This window comes from Cyanistes caeruleus, chromosome 17 (genome assembly GCF_971803275.1).
Source record: "Cyanistes caeruleus chromosome 17, bCyaCae1.hap1.1, whole genome shotgun sequence".
NCBI lineage: Eukaryota > Metazoa > Chordata > Aves > Passeriformes > Paridae > Cyanistes > Cyanistes caeruleus.
In genome coordinates, this window is record NC_141717.1 from 561644 (window position 1) to 580747 (window position 19104).

At 41.6% G+C, this 19104-nt stretch overlaps 1 protein-coding gene across 6 annotated transcripts in view; it reads right to left on the reverse strand.

Annotated features, from left to right (window-relative positions):
• Nucleotides 1–19104, reverse strand: part of GLYR1 (glyoxylate reductase 1 homolog) — a 27625-nt gene continuing 8521 nt past the window's right edge. For 2 of the 6 annotated variants that reach the window (XM_086855087.1, XM_086855088.1), the window contains 13 exons: nucleotides 15814–15952; nucleotides 15138–15248; nucleotides 11922–12008; nucleotides 10991–11047; nucleotides 9885–9935; nucleotides 9670–9743; nucleotides 7806–7905; nucleotides 6484–6594; nucleotides 6084–6185; nucleotides 4869–5031; nucleotides 4278–4457; nucleotides 3662–3786; nucleotides 1–3326 (listed from right to left, as the gene is read on the reverse strand). In XM_086855087.1, coding sequence (XP_086711213.1) covers nucleotides 3252–3326; nucleotides 3662–3786; nucleotides 4278–4457; nucleotides 4869–5031; nucleotides 6084–6185; nucleotides 6484–6594; nucleotides 7806–7905; nucleotides 9670–9743; nucleotides 9885–9935; nucleotides 10991–11047; nucleotides 11922–12008; nucleotides 15138–15248; nucleotides 15814–15952 — 1375 coding nt within the window. In that variant the 3' untranslated portion in view covers nucleotides 1–3251. Of the gene's footprint in view, nucleotides 3327–3661; nucleotides 3787–4277; nucleotides 4458–4868; nucleotides 5032–6083; nucleotides 6186–6483; nucleotides 6595–7805; nucleotides 7906–9669; nucleotides 9744–9884; nucleotides 9936–10990; nucleotides 11048–11921; nucleotides 12009–15005; nucleotides 15249–15813; nucleotides 15953–19104 lie in introns of all 6 variants that reach the window. The other 4 variants (XM_086855085.1, XM_086855086.1, XM_086855089.1 and 1 more) reach the window with 2 other exon arrangements.

The following is a 19104-nucleotide window of genomic DNA, read 5'->3' on the forward strand; positions in this document are numbered from 1 at the left end:
TTCTGTTACCAAGAAAGGTTTTATTCTTTTTGCCAGTAGCTTTGTTAATTGCACAAAAAAAAAATCAAAAAAACCTTTTGCCATTTAAACATTTTCACACATCCTATTCTGAATGACAAATGTTAATTAAAAACAAGGCAGGAAAATAAAAATTCACAACCTTAATGAACTATGGGATCTATCACTGAGGAAAAATGAAACTGCTTTTCTTACAAGCTTTTCACAAGTGTCACATTTTCTCTTTAAAAAGGAGGGAGTCAAAAGAAAAAGCCAACTGCTAAAACAAATCTTCATAAAAAGAAACTTTACAGAATTGTCAACAATATTAGGACAACATTAACTAGCCAGTTTTATTAGAGCATCTCTCAATCCACTGCTTCCCCCACTTCCCTCCCCCAAATCCCAGGCCTAGGAACAGACTCAAATCCATGTTCAGAGGCTACAGACATAAATACAAGAATCTGAGTGAGACTGACAGCAATCTCAACCGGCGTCTGGAACAGTCTGGATTCCCCCATTTCCATCCCTCCTCTTCAAAGCCACATCAGAGCTCTTGGTCGTCTCCTGCTCCTCCTCCTGGGCAAACCTGTGACTGTACAGCTGTCCAGGCAGCACTGCAGCCTCTCTACAGCCACCCACAACAGCTGAAAGCTGCAGTCAGATCCTCACAGGATAAATTACAGTGCTGAACTACATCTGCCACTCCTACAGAAATAACCATCTCCATTCTGGGAACTACAGTATTTCTAGAAACAAACCCTGCAGCAGCAAACTGCCTAGGGACTGGTCCTTTACTTGTAACAGGACTAGAGAGCTCCTCTGGCATTCTCTTTGTATACAGAGGCACCACAAACTAACAAAGATCCTCCATTACCTTTGTTCACGCTCATTCACTGTCACTCTGGCCCATGAAGGCAGGGACAGGTGGGGATGCCATTGAACTGGCTCAGCACTGTTCACTCTCAACTGCACATGGGACAGTACCTCCTTCTTCCTCCCAAAAGATTTTTTTCCTTTAGTCTCATCTCCTGCCCCCCAAACCCACAACTTCCCTCGGATGCCCTCAATGCGTAATTCATGTGAGAGCTTTTATTTTTTACTGTGGCATGTTTAACAAAGTACTTCAGATACTAACTGTGGAGTTCTGGGGCAAGAACAGTGTGCCAAAGTAGGTCAATGGCTAGCTATCCTGGGAATTTTATATACCTTTAATGTGAATACCTACATGCAGAAGAGCAGTGGCATTGCCAAAGGAACTTGGGTATAGAACTACCATCATCTACACACAGTGGCCAACAGGCAGTGAGGTCTGACAGCTCTGTTGCCAGGTGTTCACCACAGGACATAAGTAATACAGAATACAGCATTAGCCCACAGTCTAATTAGGAACAGTCACCACAGGAGGTAAAATACTCAAAGTAACATTTACAGCATGAGGCATTAGATGTTGTGATTCAAAATGAGTATGTGACACTTTCTTAAAAAGATGCCCCTGAACCTTATGCTGCACAAAGCAGAACTGGTAAGAAATCCTAACCCAGGGGAAATTTCCTTACACAGCCATTAAGTTCCTAGAAAAAAAAAATAAGGTGGCAGGGGCAGATGTCAGGAACATGGTGCAATTTAAATTCATCTTCTTTCCTTTCATAATCCCAGCCCAAGGGAGGACAGAGATTGTACCACTGAGAAGTGATTTTGGCCAAAGTTTCTCATTGGCATTTTTCTAACACTGGAATTTAAAATATAAGAACACTCCCAAAAGGCTAAGACTGAGAATGGGGGGAAAAAAACCCCAAACAAACCAAAATACAAGCCACACTGTGCATTTTTAGTGACAGGTATCCTTTGGACTCTGAGCTGCTCCATCTACACTGAGAGAAGATAGACAGTAGAGTATCTGATTTCTAGCCTTGGCATCTGCAGTTCATGTCACCCATCCCTAGACTAAAGCTCAGCAGTGGTCTTAGCCTCCCCAGTATCAATTACTGGTCTTTCTAGAAGTTGGTGTCTGGCCACAAGCAGAGTTCACAGATACAGGGAGAAGGCTTATGCTGTGCTATCTTGTACCCAAAGTAGTAACGCTACTACATGTATGGAAAATCTGACATGTATAAAGATCACTAGCCAGTACACAAAAGTATCCTTGTGTGAGGTAGGTAACCATCACCCACCTTCATAGATGGGCAAAGAGACTGAGAGATGTGACAACCATGCAAAGGCCAGAGACTATGGAAAGGAGCTCAGGAAACTCAATCTTGTATCATTCTTCTCTCCCCTTTCAGACTCACCACCCTGCTTGTGACACTGCTGTAATCCAACATACCTTAGTAATTATTGACTACAAGGGTTAAAAAAACCAAACAAGTAGTAACATAACATAAGCTAAGGCCAGGAACAAGTAAAATCTCTAGCCCAGTTTTACAGGCTCTATGTTTCCCTTGCAGTTTTCTATGCAAACATGTTACTTTCCAGTGACTTTCTGGATGAGCTATGATAAGCCTTTCAGGAGCCTCATTGACTTTGGCATTCTCCTATTTTCAGTACAGTTTGTGTTCCCTAAGCCATAGTTGTCTGTACAGGGGAAGACATGGATGCAATGTATTGTCTTTAACAGTTCAGGAATTCCTCCAGCAAGGTGCTGGGGAAGTGGAAGTCCAAAAAGAAACTGAATCACAACAGTGTTGCACTCAACTCCCCTTACCCTCTGGAACTGCCCTTCTCCTCCATGGGAGGTGCTTTGTTCTCTAACAGTGGCTAATTAGCAGGAATGCTCCTCACCTTACTTGGGACCAAGGACTTGAGTCATATTCACAGGTAGATAGATGGGACCTGATATGACAGGTAGATAGATGTTGCCCTGTCCCCTTGATGCAGAGTCCAACACTTGCATTATTTCACAGCAAAGGAGAAAAGGGATTGTTAGAAACAGCATCTTGGACTAGCAAACAAAGAGGAAAATTAAAGCAGCCAAGCAGCAGATTTCTGGCAGAGTTGCCTCAGAGCTTCTGAACAATTGCCGCTGTTCTGTCTCATGACTGTCAGTGCATGACATGGATTTTTCTAATTAGACTGCAACAATCCCAGCCCCCTCCTCCCCCCTTCTGCCACAGTGGAAGGCTCACCGCAGCAGGTCTCAAAGTTTGTGTATAAAAGGAAATGGAAAGACAGAGATGGACTGGTCCAGAGTTAAAACCCAGTATCATAATAATATTAATCAATAATCATCATATGAACAGTAAGAAGGGTGCAGCCTAATGGATGTAGGCCCTGTACACTGCAGACATGTCGTTGTCAGATTGGTCCAATGCTTTTGCTCGTTTATATACCTAAAGAGAAATCAGAAAAGGATCAGACCCTGCTCGTGTGAAGCCTTTTCCCAGCAGAAAAACTCCTCTGCTGACCACTGCAACCAGAGAACTGTACAGTGTGTCAAATAATCCAAGTGCAGATCACAGTGCCAGGTCTTTCTGTGTTTCCTGATGTAACATTCTAAGGGTCTCTACAATCAAAACAAATCGAATGCCACCCTAGTAAAAATATATTTCAATCACTATTCCTTTGTCTTAGAGATGATGTAACTCTTAGATCTGTGTCTCTGGTTGACAAATGGCTCTTTTGAATAAATGCTGAAGAACACATCTGAACACTGACCAACTCTTACCTCATTGGCAGCAGCTGCCATGGGAGTTGGGTGGTTGACAGAATCGCCCAGTGCAATAGCTAATCTAAGATCCTTCTGTATGTATTTCAGGTAGAAATCAGGTTTAAAGTTTCCTTGCAAGATATCTGTGGAGAGGAACCGATGCAAAAAGTAAGCGTGACAAAATTAAGCCAAGCCCACACTGCAGGGGGCTGCCAATTCAACATCAATCTTTCCTTTCCATTGCTGATCACTATTGTTAGTTCTCCTGTTTTTCTACTTGCTATCTTCATCTGGCCACAGTAGATGATGTCACTACTATACATGATGTCACATATATGATGTCACAGATACTGCCCACTGACAAAGTGAGCTCAGATTTCTAAGCAGCTCGCCCTCCATTTCACTTGTTACCCTGCCCCCATGAAATCCTAACTTAAGCTCTAAGTAGTCCTAACTCAGATTCTCAGAAGTCCTAGCTATAAAGGGGAAGGAATGGGAACTCAGCTCTTCATTTCCAGAGTGCTTAAAATAATCATAATCCCAGGCTGATGAAGAATGGGACTGTTATTTTCTACCTTTTGCCACTATCTGAAACACTGATGGATTGTAAGAGAACAATATAAGATAACTTTACTTTGGCACTTCTGGTCCAGGAAGATGCTGGCAAGTTGTCCCTGATTGAGGATATCCAGAAGGGTCTGCTGGGACTGGCCAGTCACTTGAGCCAAAGTGAGTCCTTCTGCTATTGTTGCCATGAAGCTGCCTTGGACCATGTTCACAATCAGCATCATCTTGGCGGCATTGCCTACTTCACCTAGGAGCAAGACACATCATTGGGATTCCTCCAGAAGAGAAACAACAACCCTACTTTGCCAGCCCACACAGCAGTAACACTGCTAGACTCCTAGCATCAAGCACTTGGCCGCTCTCCCTTGTCCTGAAAGACTTCAGAAATTATTCCCATTTTCCAAGCACTCAAAGGAATGGAGAAATTTTAAAATATAATGTAAAACCAAAAGCATCACAGATCCTCCAAAATGAGCCAGCATTCAAAAAAGAATCCTTAGCCTGCAGGCTTTGAAACTGGCCAAGTTTTGGAGAAGCAGACCAGTTTCCCAAACTGCCCAAAGAGAAAAGATAAAGATGACACATATCAGACTCCTTGCTGAAATTTCCCAGTCCTTGCACTAAGAAACTGCTATCAGGCCTTCCATGTTTCAATTACCTAGGAAAAAAGAGGTCTTCCCCATAGCTTGGAAACAGCTGCTGCAGTCCTCATATAAACCCCTGTCACCAGCTGCCAGGATCACAAGCATTCCATCATTGGAGAGCTGCTGGTTTCCTGAGACTGGTGCTTCCAGAAAGCGACCACCTCGGGACACAATCACCTGGGAGAAGAGCATCTCTGGTTAGCTGTGCATGAACAGCAGCAGGACCATCATTTAGGGCATTCCTGCTCCTAAGGACAGAATTTTAAAGCAGAACAAATAGCTCCACCATATAAACAGGAGAGGCAAGCACTAATGTGATGTATCACATTTTATCCTGCAAAATGTGCTTAAGATCAGAAGTTGACCTCACACTCCAGGCAAGACCCTCCTGTACCCATCACTACTGTGCATGTTTTAAGTAGCTGAACTGACATGTTTTAGTCATGGCACCCTATATTGGCCAAGAGACCAATGTTGAAAGTGTACATATGGCATAAGAATCCCAGAAGATTGATCATTATATTTTCCCCTCTTTCCCACAGAGGAAAGGCCTTTGACAAATGTCTTCCGCCAGACATTTATTAATGTGGGTGATTTGCATTCTCTGAATTGATGTTAGACAATAGTGCATCACCAACATGTCTACTTAAAACTTCACCAAAACCAGCTCCCCTTCCTTGTAAAACCACCACGCTGCCTTAGCCAGTGGGGAACAATCAAGATGTCAAAAAGAAATCACAGATACTACAGCAGAAGTAATCAGAACACTTCTACAGAAATCCTATAATAGTATTTCCATAGAATGAAATGTGAAGACAATAATTTTCCCCAACCAAAGCATTTAAGCTAGGCATTATACCTTTCATTAGTCATTAATCCAGACAGGGTTTTACCCTCAAGTTTGTTACAGAATACCAACCTGTCTACAAATATTTCTTAGGAAATCAAAATTTGGATATCTGTTTGCACTGGTGCCAGGTAATAGCTCTGCCAAATCTACAGGCTTTGCTGGTATCACCAGGGAACATCTCATCCAACACTCTTTGCTGGTCAAGATTTGACATGCTATTTTGTCTTGTCTGCCTGGAACTTGAGACTCTCCCAAAAGCCCAAAGACCGCTAGAAGCAGTTTTATTACCAAAAGTAATAAAGCACCTGAAGCAACACAAACTGCAGAACTGCTGCTGAATGAACAGCTGCTGCTGGTAAGAGGCTCAGTTGGTGATTACCTGGGCCAGCTCTGTGACTGTATCTGCATCCACGGTGGACATATCCACGTAACACTTCCCTGGGCGAATCCCCTGCAACACTCCACTTGGACCAAGCACCAGCTGTGGAGAACAGAAGAGCGGTAAAGCAATAGGGTGTCTGCAGAGAAGTCCCAGTTTTGCAGGAGTCCAACTGAGACTGGCACTGCAGTGACAGACCCCCAGAGCGTTATCAGAACATGCCCTCAAAGACTTAGTTTTTAAAATGTTTTTTTGTTGGGACATTTCTTTTTTACACAGCTGCACTGCTCAGGATGTACCATGATCCAGACTACTGTGGTTAGCAGGAATCAGAACTGGCATTCAATGACTGCCGTCTCGTAGGCTAACCAGCAGAGGTAAAGTAAGAGCTAATCCTTACATCCTTTGCTGCTTTTGGATCTGATACACAGGCAAACGTGATGTCACAGGTGGAGACTACTTCAGCAGGGGTTCTTCCCAGCCGTGCCCCCTCCTGGATGAACAAATCACACTGCAAAAGGCACAAGTCCAAAGGTAAGACAAATTAAATACAGAGAAAATGGATTTTCTGCATTTTGCTGTACAAACTCCACTGCTGGACACAACTCCAAAGGAGTCAGGCATGTTAATTACACAGCAACTTCGTCTTCTGTTACTTCTGTTTGTCAACACACACACACGCGCACGCACATGCACACACCCGGCTCTTTTGCAGCTTTTCTGAAGAACAGGTGAACAACTTTGAAAGAAAGACACACAGAAACAAAACTCTTAGGCGAAATTGTAAGAATGTTGTGCATTTGACAATAAATTATTATGGAAAAAAGGGAGATTTAGGGAAAAATAATGTAAAAAGGAGATAGCAAAATGTGTTATTGGATAGTAACAGGAACATGCACAGCTGAGACTGATGTGTTTCAGAGGGCTGCTGCTTCAAAATCTTAGCTCCTTCTTATTTATCCCCTCATACCAGCCATGTTTTGCTCTTGAAAAAAATAAATCTTTTAATCACCTTTTAACAAAGTAACCACGGTGCCCTTCCCACTTTGATATTACACAGTATCTTACAGTGGGTCCCCCAGCTACCTATTTTTCTAGGACAATGCCTAGTATATAAGTGCAATGCAATGTAAGCTCCATTTTCATTTCAAATACTCCTATAAAGCCCTTCTCCATCCTGGTCTCATGACACAGTAGATCTTTAACAGAACACTTGTTACCATATGACTAGCACAATATATGTAGACTAACCTGTGGCTGGGCAGTGCATCTTACCATACCTCAATCTCCAGGGATAACTCCCTGCACTTGGCCTTTTTGGCCCAATACACTGCATGGCTATTCACATCAGCAGTATTTTCATGGCTATTCACAGATGCACAATACATTGACATGGCTATTCACATCAGCAGTATTTTCAGAGACATGCTACATCCCATTCTTTAACACATACAATGGTGTAATTTTTCTGACAACTCTCTCCTCTCACACAAAAAGGCAGTGGAGCGGGAGTGCTTACATAAGAGTGACCTCACTAGAACAGACCACAGCTGCACTTAGTTACACATGCCCACCAACAAGCACACAGGAAACAGTACAGAACAAGTTCACAAGCGTATCCTTGTGTTTCTTTGGCATCCTCTCCCAGGCACCACTGACAGATGATTCCATGAGATACAGGGAGTAACTGAATATTTAGGAGAGGTTTAAGCACATGCCTACCTTCTCAGCAGTCCGGTTCCACACAGTGACAGTGTGACCCATCTTCAGCAAGTTGGAGACAATGCCACTTCCCATCAGACCAAGGCCCAGAAATCCTATCCTGAGGGTATAGATAAACATTAATGCAAGAAAGAGCAATCAGTGTCCGTTTCTCATGGTGATGGAAATGATGAAGAGCAAACTGGAGCACAAAAAAAATCAGCAGCACAAAAAAATACCCAAACATGTTCCACTGCAGCCACAGCTACAGTGGGCAAATACTAAGCTTTAAAATCAGGCTGGAATTTATTTTGCTCACCAAGCATCCCTAACAATTTCCTGAAGAAAGTCTTTAGCGTATTTTAGAAGATCACCTAAATATTAAAGGTTTGGATGGTCTGGGTTCTTTTTATTTGTTTGGGGTGTTTTGTTTGTGTGTGGTTTTTTATTTACTAAAATTGCTATTTGCGTGCCTTCTATTGGCAGTCATTGCCTTACTGAAGTTAAAGGAAACACTTAGAAATGAGCAGGTACTCCTCTAATTAACTTCTGGCTTTAAAACTAAGTCACGCATACAATGCTTACTTGTATAATTGAATGATACATTAGTATCTTATGTTTAATAACGCCTAGCAAAGACTACTAGGCTAAGCATCATGCCAGACCAAAGACTTAGTCCCTGCTCTACAGCTGCCATTTCAGACACAAGAAGAAAGGAAGTATTAGGCCAGTACAGTTCCCCATCAGTCCCAGAAAACACCCTTCCCCTCCTCCCACAAGCTGGAAAGAGTTTCACTCCCTCCATTCAAAGAAAAGAAAATATACCACCAAGTCCCTACAATCACTTGCAACAGGAATTCCTCTGCAGATATTGCTGCAAGAACCCTTTTATCCATCATGCAGCTCCCACAAAACCCACAGTTTTCAGACAGATTCTGAAGTATTCAGTTACATCTAAGGTAACTTCACAATAAAATCTACCTGGCAAATCTGCAGTTAATTCTGCAGAATTAGCCACACTACAGCTGCATCATGGCTTTCACAAGCCACTTGTCCTCTCCCAGCTAGCCATGCTGCCTTTTCTCCAAGCAAACTAATTTAGACAAGGCAGAGCAAATCACTACGGTTTCCTCACATGGCCCAAATAAGGTCTACCTATTTTCAAATCTCTAAACCAGCAGAAATACTCCTTCCTTCCCAACCCACCTCTGAGATGCACTTTCCTGAGAGACTGTTTTACCTGAACAGCTTCATTGTTATTCTTGTTCCCCTGCAGTATAGGTGAGAACTGACATCCCATGTGAACTGCCCCAACAGCAAATAGTAAGTGGCCTGAACTCAATTTGAACAGCGCAGAAGTTACAGAGCAAAACAGGAAGCTCAAGTTAAGTTTCTCTCACTCTAAAAAGGAGAATGAGGGTATGAGGAGAAACCAGAAAGCTCACGTGCTTCCTTGTGATGGGAAAACACATCTCCCTCTTCCTCTTGTCTTCTGCATGCTCAGGAGAGCAATTAAACAATCCCAGTCAACTGCCAGGCCCTACTGGAGACAGATCCCCTTTTATCTTCCTATCTCATTTGACACTCAGGAATATGCTGCTAACAGCCTGCAGTGGGATCTACTGAAAAGGACTGCTCCTGAAACACTCGCAAATGTATCCAGGACAGAACTTACTCTGAATTTTGTATTGTACAGCCCCCTTTGTTTTTAGCTGCCTCCCTCCCACCATGCACCCCAAAACTGTTTTGCACAAGGACAGAAGGAATGTGCAGTTAAAGGGAAATGTTAGGTTTATTCATTCTATTATTCATTCAGTGACAAGCTGGAGAGTGGCTGTATATGTGAGCCGGGAAGGAAATGGCTGAAGTGCACTGGAAATCTTACTTTTTGTCTGTAGGCGTGATGCTGCCATTGACTGCTGTGCTGTCTGCTGCCTGGATGGAGGTGGATCCTGTCTCCTGAGGGAGTGGGGGGTGGGGGGGATGCGGGGGGGAAGAGAGAAGGGAAAAATAATATTAAAAACAATATCATGCACAGCTCTGGAAGAACTGCAAGGCCTCATAACAATAAAAATCCATCAAAATGAAGATTTGCTTTACCTCTTCACAAACCTTCAGCTTCTTTGTGATGGCTTGATAGCAGACAGCTGGCTGTATGGAGAAGACAAAGCATTCAGGGGAAGGACAGTGCTGATTTACTCTGCCGAGCAAACAGACCATATCCTTGTTCCACAGAAACAGGCAGCTCATCTACCCACCACCACCTTCAAAGCAGGACAACTCTGGGGCTTCCCTCAAGGGGAGAAAATAAAACCTAAAATACATTGCAAGACATTAAGATCATTCTTTCTCACCCTGCTCCAACAATTCAGCCTGTCTTCTAAGAGAGGCACTGCTAACTCCTTTCTGTAGTTCCTACAACAGGCTCCTCTGGAGGCAGCAGAACCCAGGCCATCTCTACTCCTACATTTAGCTCTCTGAAGCCTGCCATGAAGCCTCACATCTACACCCACTATGTCTCTGCAGTTGTGGAACCAAAACCTTCTGGTTAATATGAGAAGGCATGTGGCTTTCCACAAATGCTAAGGCAAAGGCTATTTCTCCCCATGCTGCCTACTGTGAGCTTGTCTAGATAAAACTGTTAGGAGCTCTTAATCCTTCTGGCTCTGCCCAGATCCTCAGCGAGATATAAATCCTTTTATGCTTAATTTGATCTTTCCTTTTCCTCCTGATGTTCACTGCTGAATATAAAATCCTGTAAGGCTTCTGACTCTCGGGAGATAAACTGGTTGTATTTTATAAGGAGCTTTTCTGGTCCTGGAAGTTTTCCTGCAACATTCAGTGAATTGACAAGCCTATCCAGATGAAGAAACTGATAGGACAACCATCAAAAACAATCAAACAACAGGATTTTTGAACACAAAAAAAAAGGTTTTCCTGTCCATCCTGTTCCTTCTACAGAATTTATTGCATCAGATCTGTCAAAAACTAGTGCTAGATAATCTTGAATTACTTAAATCTATTCACTGTGCTTAATGCTAAATCACTCTAAATCTTAAGGCTTGGAAGTACTTCAACTAATCTAATTGCCAGCCCTTAAAGAACAAAATTCTGGAGCTCTTTATGCATGCTCTTTGTATTCAGTTCCAGCAAAGGGCAAGATTCCAAGCTACTCAGCAGCATGATCTGGTCCGCCAAATCCTTACCTTCTCTGTCTGGCTTAGCAGGAAGTGATGAAAGTGTGGATCACTGTCCTTCACAGGCTATAAAGAGAGAAAGTACAGCCTCAGAAATAAATCCAGAGTCACTGAGTGACCACAGCACAATTCCCTTGCTCTCCTAAGCCGCATGAGAACAACAGAATAAGGGGGGAAATATAAAATGTATCAGCTGTCACAAGGAGCATATTTAATTAACTGAGTAGTTTACATTGTGTTCCTTTCTCAAAACCAAATCCACTCTAACCAAATTCCTCATTTTTCAACATCTGTAAGAAAATCAAAGAAGTATACAAGCAAGATAAACATGAGAGGAAGAAAATTCATATTCCACTTATTCCTCTCCCAAGCAAATGAAAACACTTATTCTCCAGCTTCCAAGGAATTTCTAGCATTCTGGGAATTGACTGGAGATTGTCACATGCCAAGCAAACCCATCCTAACCGCAACAAGGACTGCAGGCCCAGATACCTCATCTCCCCAGTGATCATCATAAATAGAAGCCTGGAATCACATTGCTCTTACACTGCTTTACTGATCACTCATTTGTTCAACAAAATCAAAAGGTCTTCAAAAGCTGCTTGTGAAGGAAATCAAATGAAAGCACCCCATGTGCTAGTATTCAGACAGGGAGACACTATCCACACCACCTCCACTTTTGGGAAGTCAGTCACAAAAATGCTTTTGAAACAAAAAGTGTAAACATTAGTACAGCATGTTAAATGTGAATCTGCAAATAGTACCACAGAGACAGAAATCTCATTTCCCAGCATATTTGTGAACTGTCTGGGATATTGTTCAGCTTTGTTACGCTGCAGTACATTCTAACACGAGAATACAAGATCTTGATGTTTTACAGCCAAAGGGATCTAGATTTGCTGCCACAAACTCAGATCCTAGATGTTGTAAAGCTTCTCACCTCACTCACACTCGGTGGCCATTTAAATCCAGCCACTGTTCCAGTCATCACTCTCTTCACTGTACTTGACTCTGGAATTGTGAGGTCCTGAGGAGACAGAAGGAGGATCAGAAAGAGCTTAAAACCTGGCTCAGGGGCTGGTCACATCACGATCACCATTTGAGCACACACACAGAGCTCTGAAAGCACTAGAAATGCCTTCCATTTCACAGGCCTTCCATGAGCATTCAAATTTAAACACAGAGTATTAGCAATACATGTGAGGTGAGAAAAACATCAAATGCCAGCGAAGGAATTCAACCAGATTTATGGCTTCTGGAGAGTCCATTCTTCACACCTAAGAGGAATGATTGCACTTGGGCACTTATGAAGTGAGCTGAAAACCAACATGCTTGATTCCGTATTTTCCTCTGGTGGATGCAAGAAGCTTAACAAATGAGTAAAGAACATCATTACAAGCAGAGGTCTGAACTCTTTTAATCCTACCCTGTCACAATAGAATAGCCTACCTGTTATCAGGAGAACCTTCAAAGCATGAGGTTGACAGCCACACCTGCTCAAGTTTGCAGAACCCAAGAGATAAACTGGTATGTGGGCTGCCCCATCTGCTCCACAGGCCCTGGTTTGTAATATCATGATAGTACTTAACATATTGGGGGTTTTACTGTTGAGAAGATTAAAACTTTATCTTTTATTTCCCCAAGACATATAGGTTAAAATAGGTCTTCATGCTGTAGGTCATAAACATATGCTACAGACCTCTAGGTTTTTATGCTATGTGAAAAGAATGCACAAGACTTCTGCATAATACGTGCTGTCTTCCTCTGAAATGAAGGTTCAGAAATGGAGTCACATTATCTCCCCTCCGAAATTTCTTCCTGAAAATGCACAATATACCTTAGTATCCACACAGAAGCACAAGAGAAGAACACTGTTTGCAAAAATAGCCAGAGCAAGACTCCTGGAGGTAACCCAGAACGATGCAACTGTCCAAGTGTTAGCAGGACAATGCAGACATCAGTCTCCAACCTTGTAGTGTCTAGAGAGAGTCCTGCACACTTCAGCTGGTAAAGCATGGATAAAACCTGCTTGGATACCTATGAAGTTCTGTTGCTCCGTCAAAAATATTCATATAAGCTTAAAAATAAGAGTATTTGAATGATCATCTATGGCCACAGAGCCTTTCTGGGGCTTTCTAGACAGAGCATACCTCAGCAACAACTGGATTCTTGATTTTTATGCATCCTTATTGCTTGGAAGCCAGAATTTGGACTGAGATGGAGAAAAAAAATCCCAAATCCTGTATTAATACAGGACAACATGAAAATGTTTTCTACTCTAGGGCTAAAAACTTGAGGAATTTTTGAGAACCAGGCAAGAAGACAAAATTTTAAAATTACTTCATAAGCTGAAAAACAGTATTAAGGCAGTACTATTATATTTTCATGGCAATTATTTTATTTGTCACTTTCCAGAAGCTATAAGGCTTACTTTCCTACCTTATTCTGCTTAATTTCCTGGTTTGTAGCCAGGAAGTTATCACACAGCTGGCCACCACTTCGGGGCAACTTTAAAATCACTCTGCTTGTCATGTGTAAAATAATGTCTACTACCACAATTAGCTCACTCAAAGCACTCTGATGTCCTAAGGTAGCTAACACAGTAAAACCTATGTATGCAATGTGTCAGCACAATCAGAATTCACCCAGCCATTAGCTTTGATCAATTTTGGAATGAATCTAGCTCAAAGACACAGAATCATTTTGCAAGAGAAAAAAAAAGGTCTTGTGGCTTATTTTGACAGAAATATGTGGGGACATGTTTATAGGAAGACACTTCGAAAAGTGAAAATTATGTTGCCAATGAAGCATTTTCCTGCATCAGTCAAGACAAGTTCTGTAATTATTAGTTATAATTAATAAATAAGCATCCATTCTCCCCTTCTCCAGCTTCCCTCAAAAGAAGAAACTGATGAGATCTGTTGCACAGCCTAATTTCAGACACTGGTGCTAAAAAAAGAGCCAGTATTTCCTTTAATCCCTTAGGAGTTGGACTTGATGATCCTTGTGTCCCTTCCAAATCAGGATATTCTATGACTCTATTTTATGATGCCTTCGCAGCTAATATCCGAGATGATCAACTTCATTTTACTACATCAAGAGAGAGTCTGCTGTTCAACCAGTGAAGGCCAATCCATTCACAGTTTGGGAGAGCAAAGACCACAATTTTGACTTGCATCCTGACTGAAACATAAAACTGTGAAGCACAACATGGTCCCCTTGAAGTACAGGTGAGCAAGCACGTTGCCATATGATGTTTCAGTCGAGGTCTCCCAGTTGTCTTCAGGTGTAGTCTCCAATGGAGGATGTGCCTTGTAATAATCCACCAAAATAAATATCCATTTGGAACAGGAAGATCTAGACCACAACAGGGAGTTCCTTAATCAAAAGGCTGGAACTCTAAACAAGGGTAGACAAAGTGCTGCCACAACATCAAGAAATACCAGGAAAGTGGTGGGAATAAAATATTAAGGCTCCTTTATAATGGAGGATGGGAACATATCCTAAAGCACAGAAGCTGAAATGAAGACAATTCTTCTGGTGGATTCCCCATGCTACAAATTTCTTCTTTAAGCCCTAGCTCTTAAGGATATTTCACTCATTGTGAGTACTGAGGTTGAAGTTAAGCGGCTACTTATCACCCGATCATACGAAGTAGATGAGATGGGAGAAGTCAGGAGCCAGATGAAGACCTGTATCTCTTTGCTAATCCTTCCTGCACAAACTGAACTTGAGAGATAACAAGACAAAAGAATGGATCCTTCTGATACAGCTTTCAAAGCCCTCTCAAAGATACGAACAGAGCCACTCACAGTAACTAACTGGTAAAAATCACAGGAAGTAGCAACAATATACTTGCCAAGGGTATCGGGCAGCCAAATGGTCTAGAAGTAGCAACATGGAAAAGTTTAAAAAAAGGGATACTGAACTGATCCTTCCTGGTGGCCTTTTAGTCAAGGTGCCAGTCAGCCCTCAAGGCCAGTTGCCAAGTCCATGGGCACTGGCGGACATGCACAACACAAACCTTCTCGTCCTTGGGTGGACGCCCCCGCTTTCGGGGGCTCTGATCCTGGGCTTTTTTCAAGGGTGATTTTGATCCTCTCTCTGACGAGACAGAAGAGACCCTCTTTTTTCCTTCCCCTGTGCCCTTCTTCACCTTTCCTTCAGACAAACTGCCTTTGCGTTTCTCTTCACCAGCAGATTGCTTGCCTCTTTCTTCACTGGAATTACGCCGATTCTTCTCTTCAGTGGAGTTATGGGAAGACGCCTGAGAGATTATAGAATAGAAGATGGTAAGGAAAGAAGAGAAGAGATGGAATGATTTTCATGCAAAACCAAGGATGTGAAGGACTCTGTGCTGATTACTATCAAGCAAAACAACAGCACAACAACTTGAAAACTACATATCTGTTAGCCCTTTGGAGTTGGTGAGTGAAGTTCCTGGTTAGTTCTCCTGCAAAAACACACCAGTTTAAGCAAGCGTGTAACGGAACAGGCCAGCTGAAGACTTGCCAGGACTGTGCACTTCTAACATACTAAAGACAAGATTACTAGATACCAAATTCTTAAGACTGATGTATAAAATCATCACAAGCAGACCAATTAGCCTCTTCAGTTTCTTCATCATTTAATAATCCAATAATCGCTTTTCCCCACCAAACAAGATTAAATGGGGAAGAAGAGAGGATAGGAAATAAACCCCAAAAACCAAAGGAAAATAAAATCCTCCTCAATTTGCCAGAGGAACAAGCTCCTTTCACATAATAAGGCATCTAATCAACATTCATGCCAAGACCTGTTTTGATGCACACAGTGAAAAAGAACCCACTCACCTGGTCCTTGCCTTTGGTTTTTCTAAGAAACTCCTCTACGGCATCCACAGCTTGCTGGAAGCGCTTACCCTTGTTAATCTTTATCATTTCCTCTTTGTGAGGGTGATAAGGCTTCAGCTGCTCCACTTTGATCCAAGCACTTGAAACAAAAAAAAGAAGCTAGTTATAGTCTCCAAACTGCAACTCTCTCAGTCATCTCACTTTGAGAAACACAGCTACACTTTCTCCCCTAATCTACTGATGACAGCATCCCAAAGTACTTCCTATCTAGAAACTGAGAATTTTCTTCTGGTACTTTTACTTAGTTATTTCTTAAGCTTTATCTCCTCTCATTCCAGCACTGTCCCCCTCTAAGCATTATTCTCTATTGGCAAAACATCTTTAGGATGTGATCACAGGATGCATTTAAAACAACGACTGCACTTGTTTCACCATGAGGAACACCCACAATCCCACACCTCCAGGTAACTAGCCAATACCACAAATCTACTCAAGAGGTTGTTGAAAGCAAAGTTCACTTAACAATTCTCAGCTATCAATCTGGTTCAAAAGTATTCAGCACACAGCTGTCTAAAAAAACTGTAGGAAAAAAACCCCAAAATTATGCATCTCACTATAGAGATGACCACACAGAGTGAATACAAAAGCCATAGCTCATTGCTGCACTTGTTTCTGATGTACCCAGGTATTCTGCACAAAAACAACAATTTTGTTTTTGAGGAAAAATAACTATTTCCTTCACTGTTGCTATTTTAAGATAACCTGACTTGTACAATAGCAGAGTATTAACATGCAGTCCTATTAAGACTGCAGTCTTTCAAGGAAAATCAACTTTCCCTGTTTCAGCTCCTGATAAATAAGACTTCTTAGCATTTACCAAATGGTGAAGTCATCAAGTATGGGTGACAATTTCACTTTCCTCTACATAAACAAGCTCTTCTACCACTTCTTCAGTGAGGTTTAAGGGAATGTCTTTGCTCCTCTTGGTGCCTGAATTCGTTGTGGCTCTCAGAGATTAATCCACCTTTCCCCTTCCACAAATTCAAGCCCAGGCTCATCAACCACACTGTTACAAAGCTACTTCTACCCTACCAGAAACAGAACTGTGTAAGTTTTGAAAGCCCTTCCCTCAGTTAGTATAGCCAATGGTACTTCTTAGAACACAGCAAAAATGAGGCAATCAGACTTTCTCTTGTCCCCAGGTATCTCTGTTACATAGACTATCCACAATTACAGGTTTTAAATATTTCCCAGTGCAATCTAGCTCCTGCAAGCAGATGAAGTTATTTAATAGCTGCATTTTCAGACACTGTATGCACCATGTCATATAGTTAAACTGAACACGAAGATTAAAATAACAAAAAATAATAGTAATGTTTTGCTGAATCTTGATTGTCCTCTCTTCACAAAACAAACTCTATAACTTCATTAAGACCTTTCTCTTCACTGTAAGTAGCAATTGCTTGTAAATTGCAATCAGGAATCAACTTTAAGAAAGTAGACTGAAACATTTTGAGTCTCATTTGCAGAGACAAGACCTCCTGATAGAACTGACTATGGAAAATGCCAGCATTCTTTCCAAAGAACCCAGTGCTCCTACGTGCAAAGCTGGATCCATTCACTTAGTTTACATCATTTTTATAACAACTGACTTAATCTAACAAGTCAAATCATTGCATTCAGTCTGCATAAAGTCTGAGTCCAGCAGCTACTCAGAGAATCTCTACCAACTGCCCAGACATTACTGTAAAACACACCTTTAAAGTTACCTTACACTGTAAAGCCTGCCTGTATGACAAACAGTGACAAACACCCCTGAATACTACAGAGCACCAGCTCATGAGAAGCCTTTCATCACGAAGTGTGTGTGCAAAGGAAACAAAATTTTGGACCACAATATAAGAAAGCATGTTAAACATTGTTACAGGACAATTTCTAAATAAAAAAAAGTTATTTGCTCTCAAGGCATTCTCTTAGGTGTCTGCACATCCTATCCCTCCTCACTGCACATGCTCATTAGCTTCCTTTCTCATTCCTTTTTCTTTGGTATAGAGAAAGCACAAAGCACAAAGCTTTCTGGTCCCCAGCTTCAAAGGTGCATCTTGGCACTTGTGATCCACCAGGACAAAGAACTAGAGATCTCAGAGAAAAACTAATAAGTGAAAAACAATCTTAAACATTGCCTCGGTTAAAAAGAAACTTAAAAAAAAACAGGAAAAAAATTAAATTGGTCTTTTCCTTTCCAGTGTGTTTATGCATCACCTACCTGGACAACCTTCTGTAAGAGATGAGCATCTTTTGACACCAACATCCACAAACCAATTGCATGCAGTGTTTCAAAACTTGAAAACAAAAAAACTTTTCACCAAACAAAATCATTCACGTTTATACACAAGATCTCAATACCCTCAAGGCCAATGAAGCTCAGTATTTAGATCAGTCTTAAGGATATGACATATAAAAGGAGCTACTGTTTCTCTCCTGATTCAGCAATGAATCAATACACAAGAAAAACATTAGCGATGACACTTAAGATGTCATATTTAAGATGAAATTGTGTTCATCCTGCTGCACAGTCACCAGGCATGTGTAAAGAATGGGCTACATGGAAAGTGAAAAGATGTAACAAAAATACCAGTTAGCAACAGCTGTCTCTTTTCATTTCTCCACACTGTTCCTCATCCTCTCCAAAATACCACTCGTAAAAACACTGCTCATGTCAACATGCACATTATACACATGAACAATAAGCAAAACTTAGAATAAGATGAGGCAGGTATGAAAACAACCTGCAGCCACATGGAAGTAGTGGAACAGAGAGATGCAGACATCAGATTCAAATCCCCGGCACAAGCATGGCACAGGCAAGGAGATCTTCAAACCCTCACCATTTCAGCCACTCTCTTCCTGTCTAGAGATACCAACCCCTAATGATAAGCTACAGAAATGAGATAGAAGAATATCGACTAATACTTGCTTTTTGCAGACTGTACAGCTAGGGATGAAAACAGTGGCACTATATCTCAAAATTTCTATTTACCACAGTCCGGGAAAAAATTTATTGCTTTAGACTGTAGAACTTTAGATGCCCATACTAAATGCTAACACAACCAGTTCTAAAAGTCAAAAGAAAACTGCTTAGTTATTTACAAGACCAGTGTGTGTGAGCACAACAGAAATCAAGATGGATTTCCTTCTATTAAAAGGGAACATCCTAACCCTCATCAATTAAATCACTCAAATAACTAAACTCTTCAACTTAGTGCAAAATGTCTCACTGCTCTTTTCCTC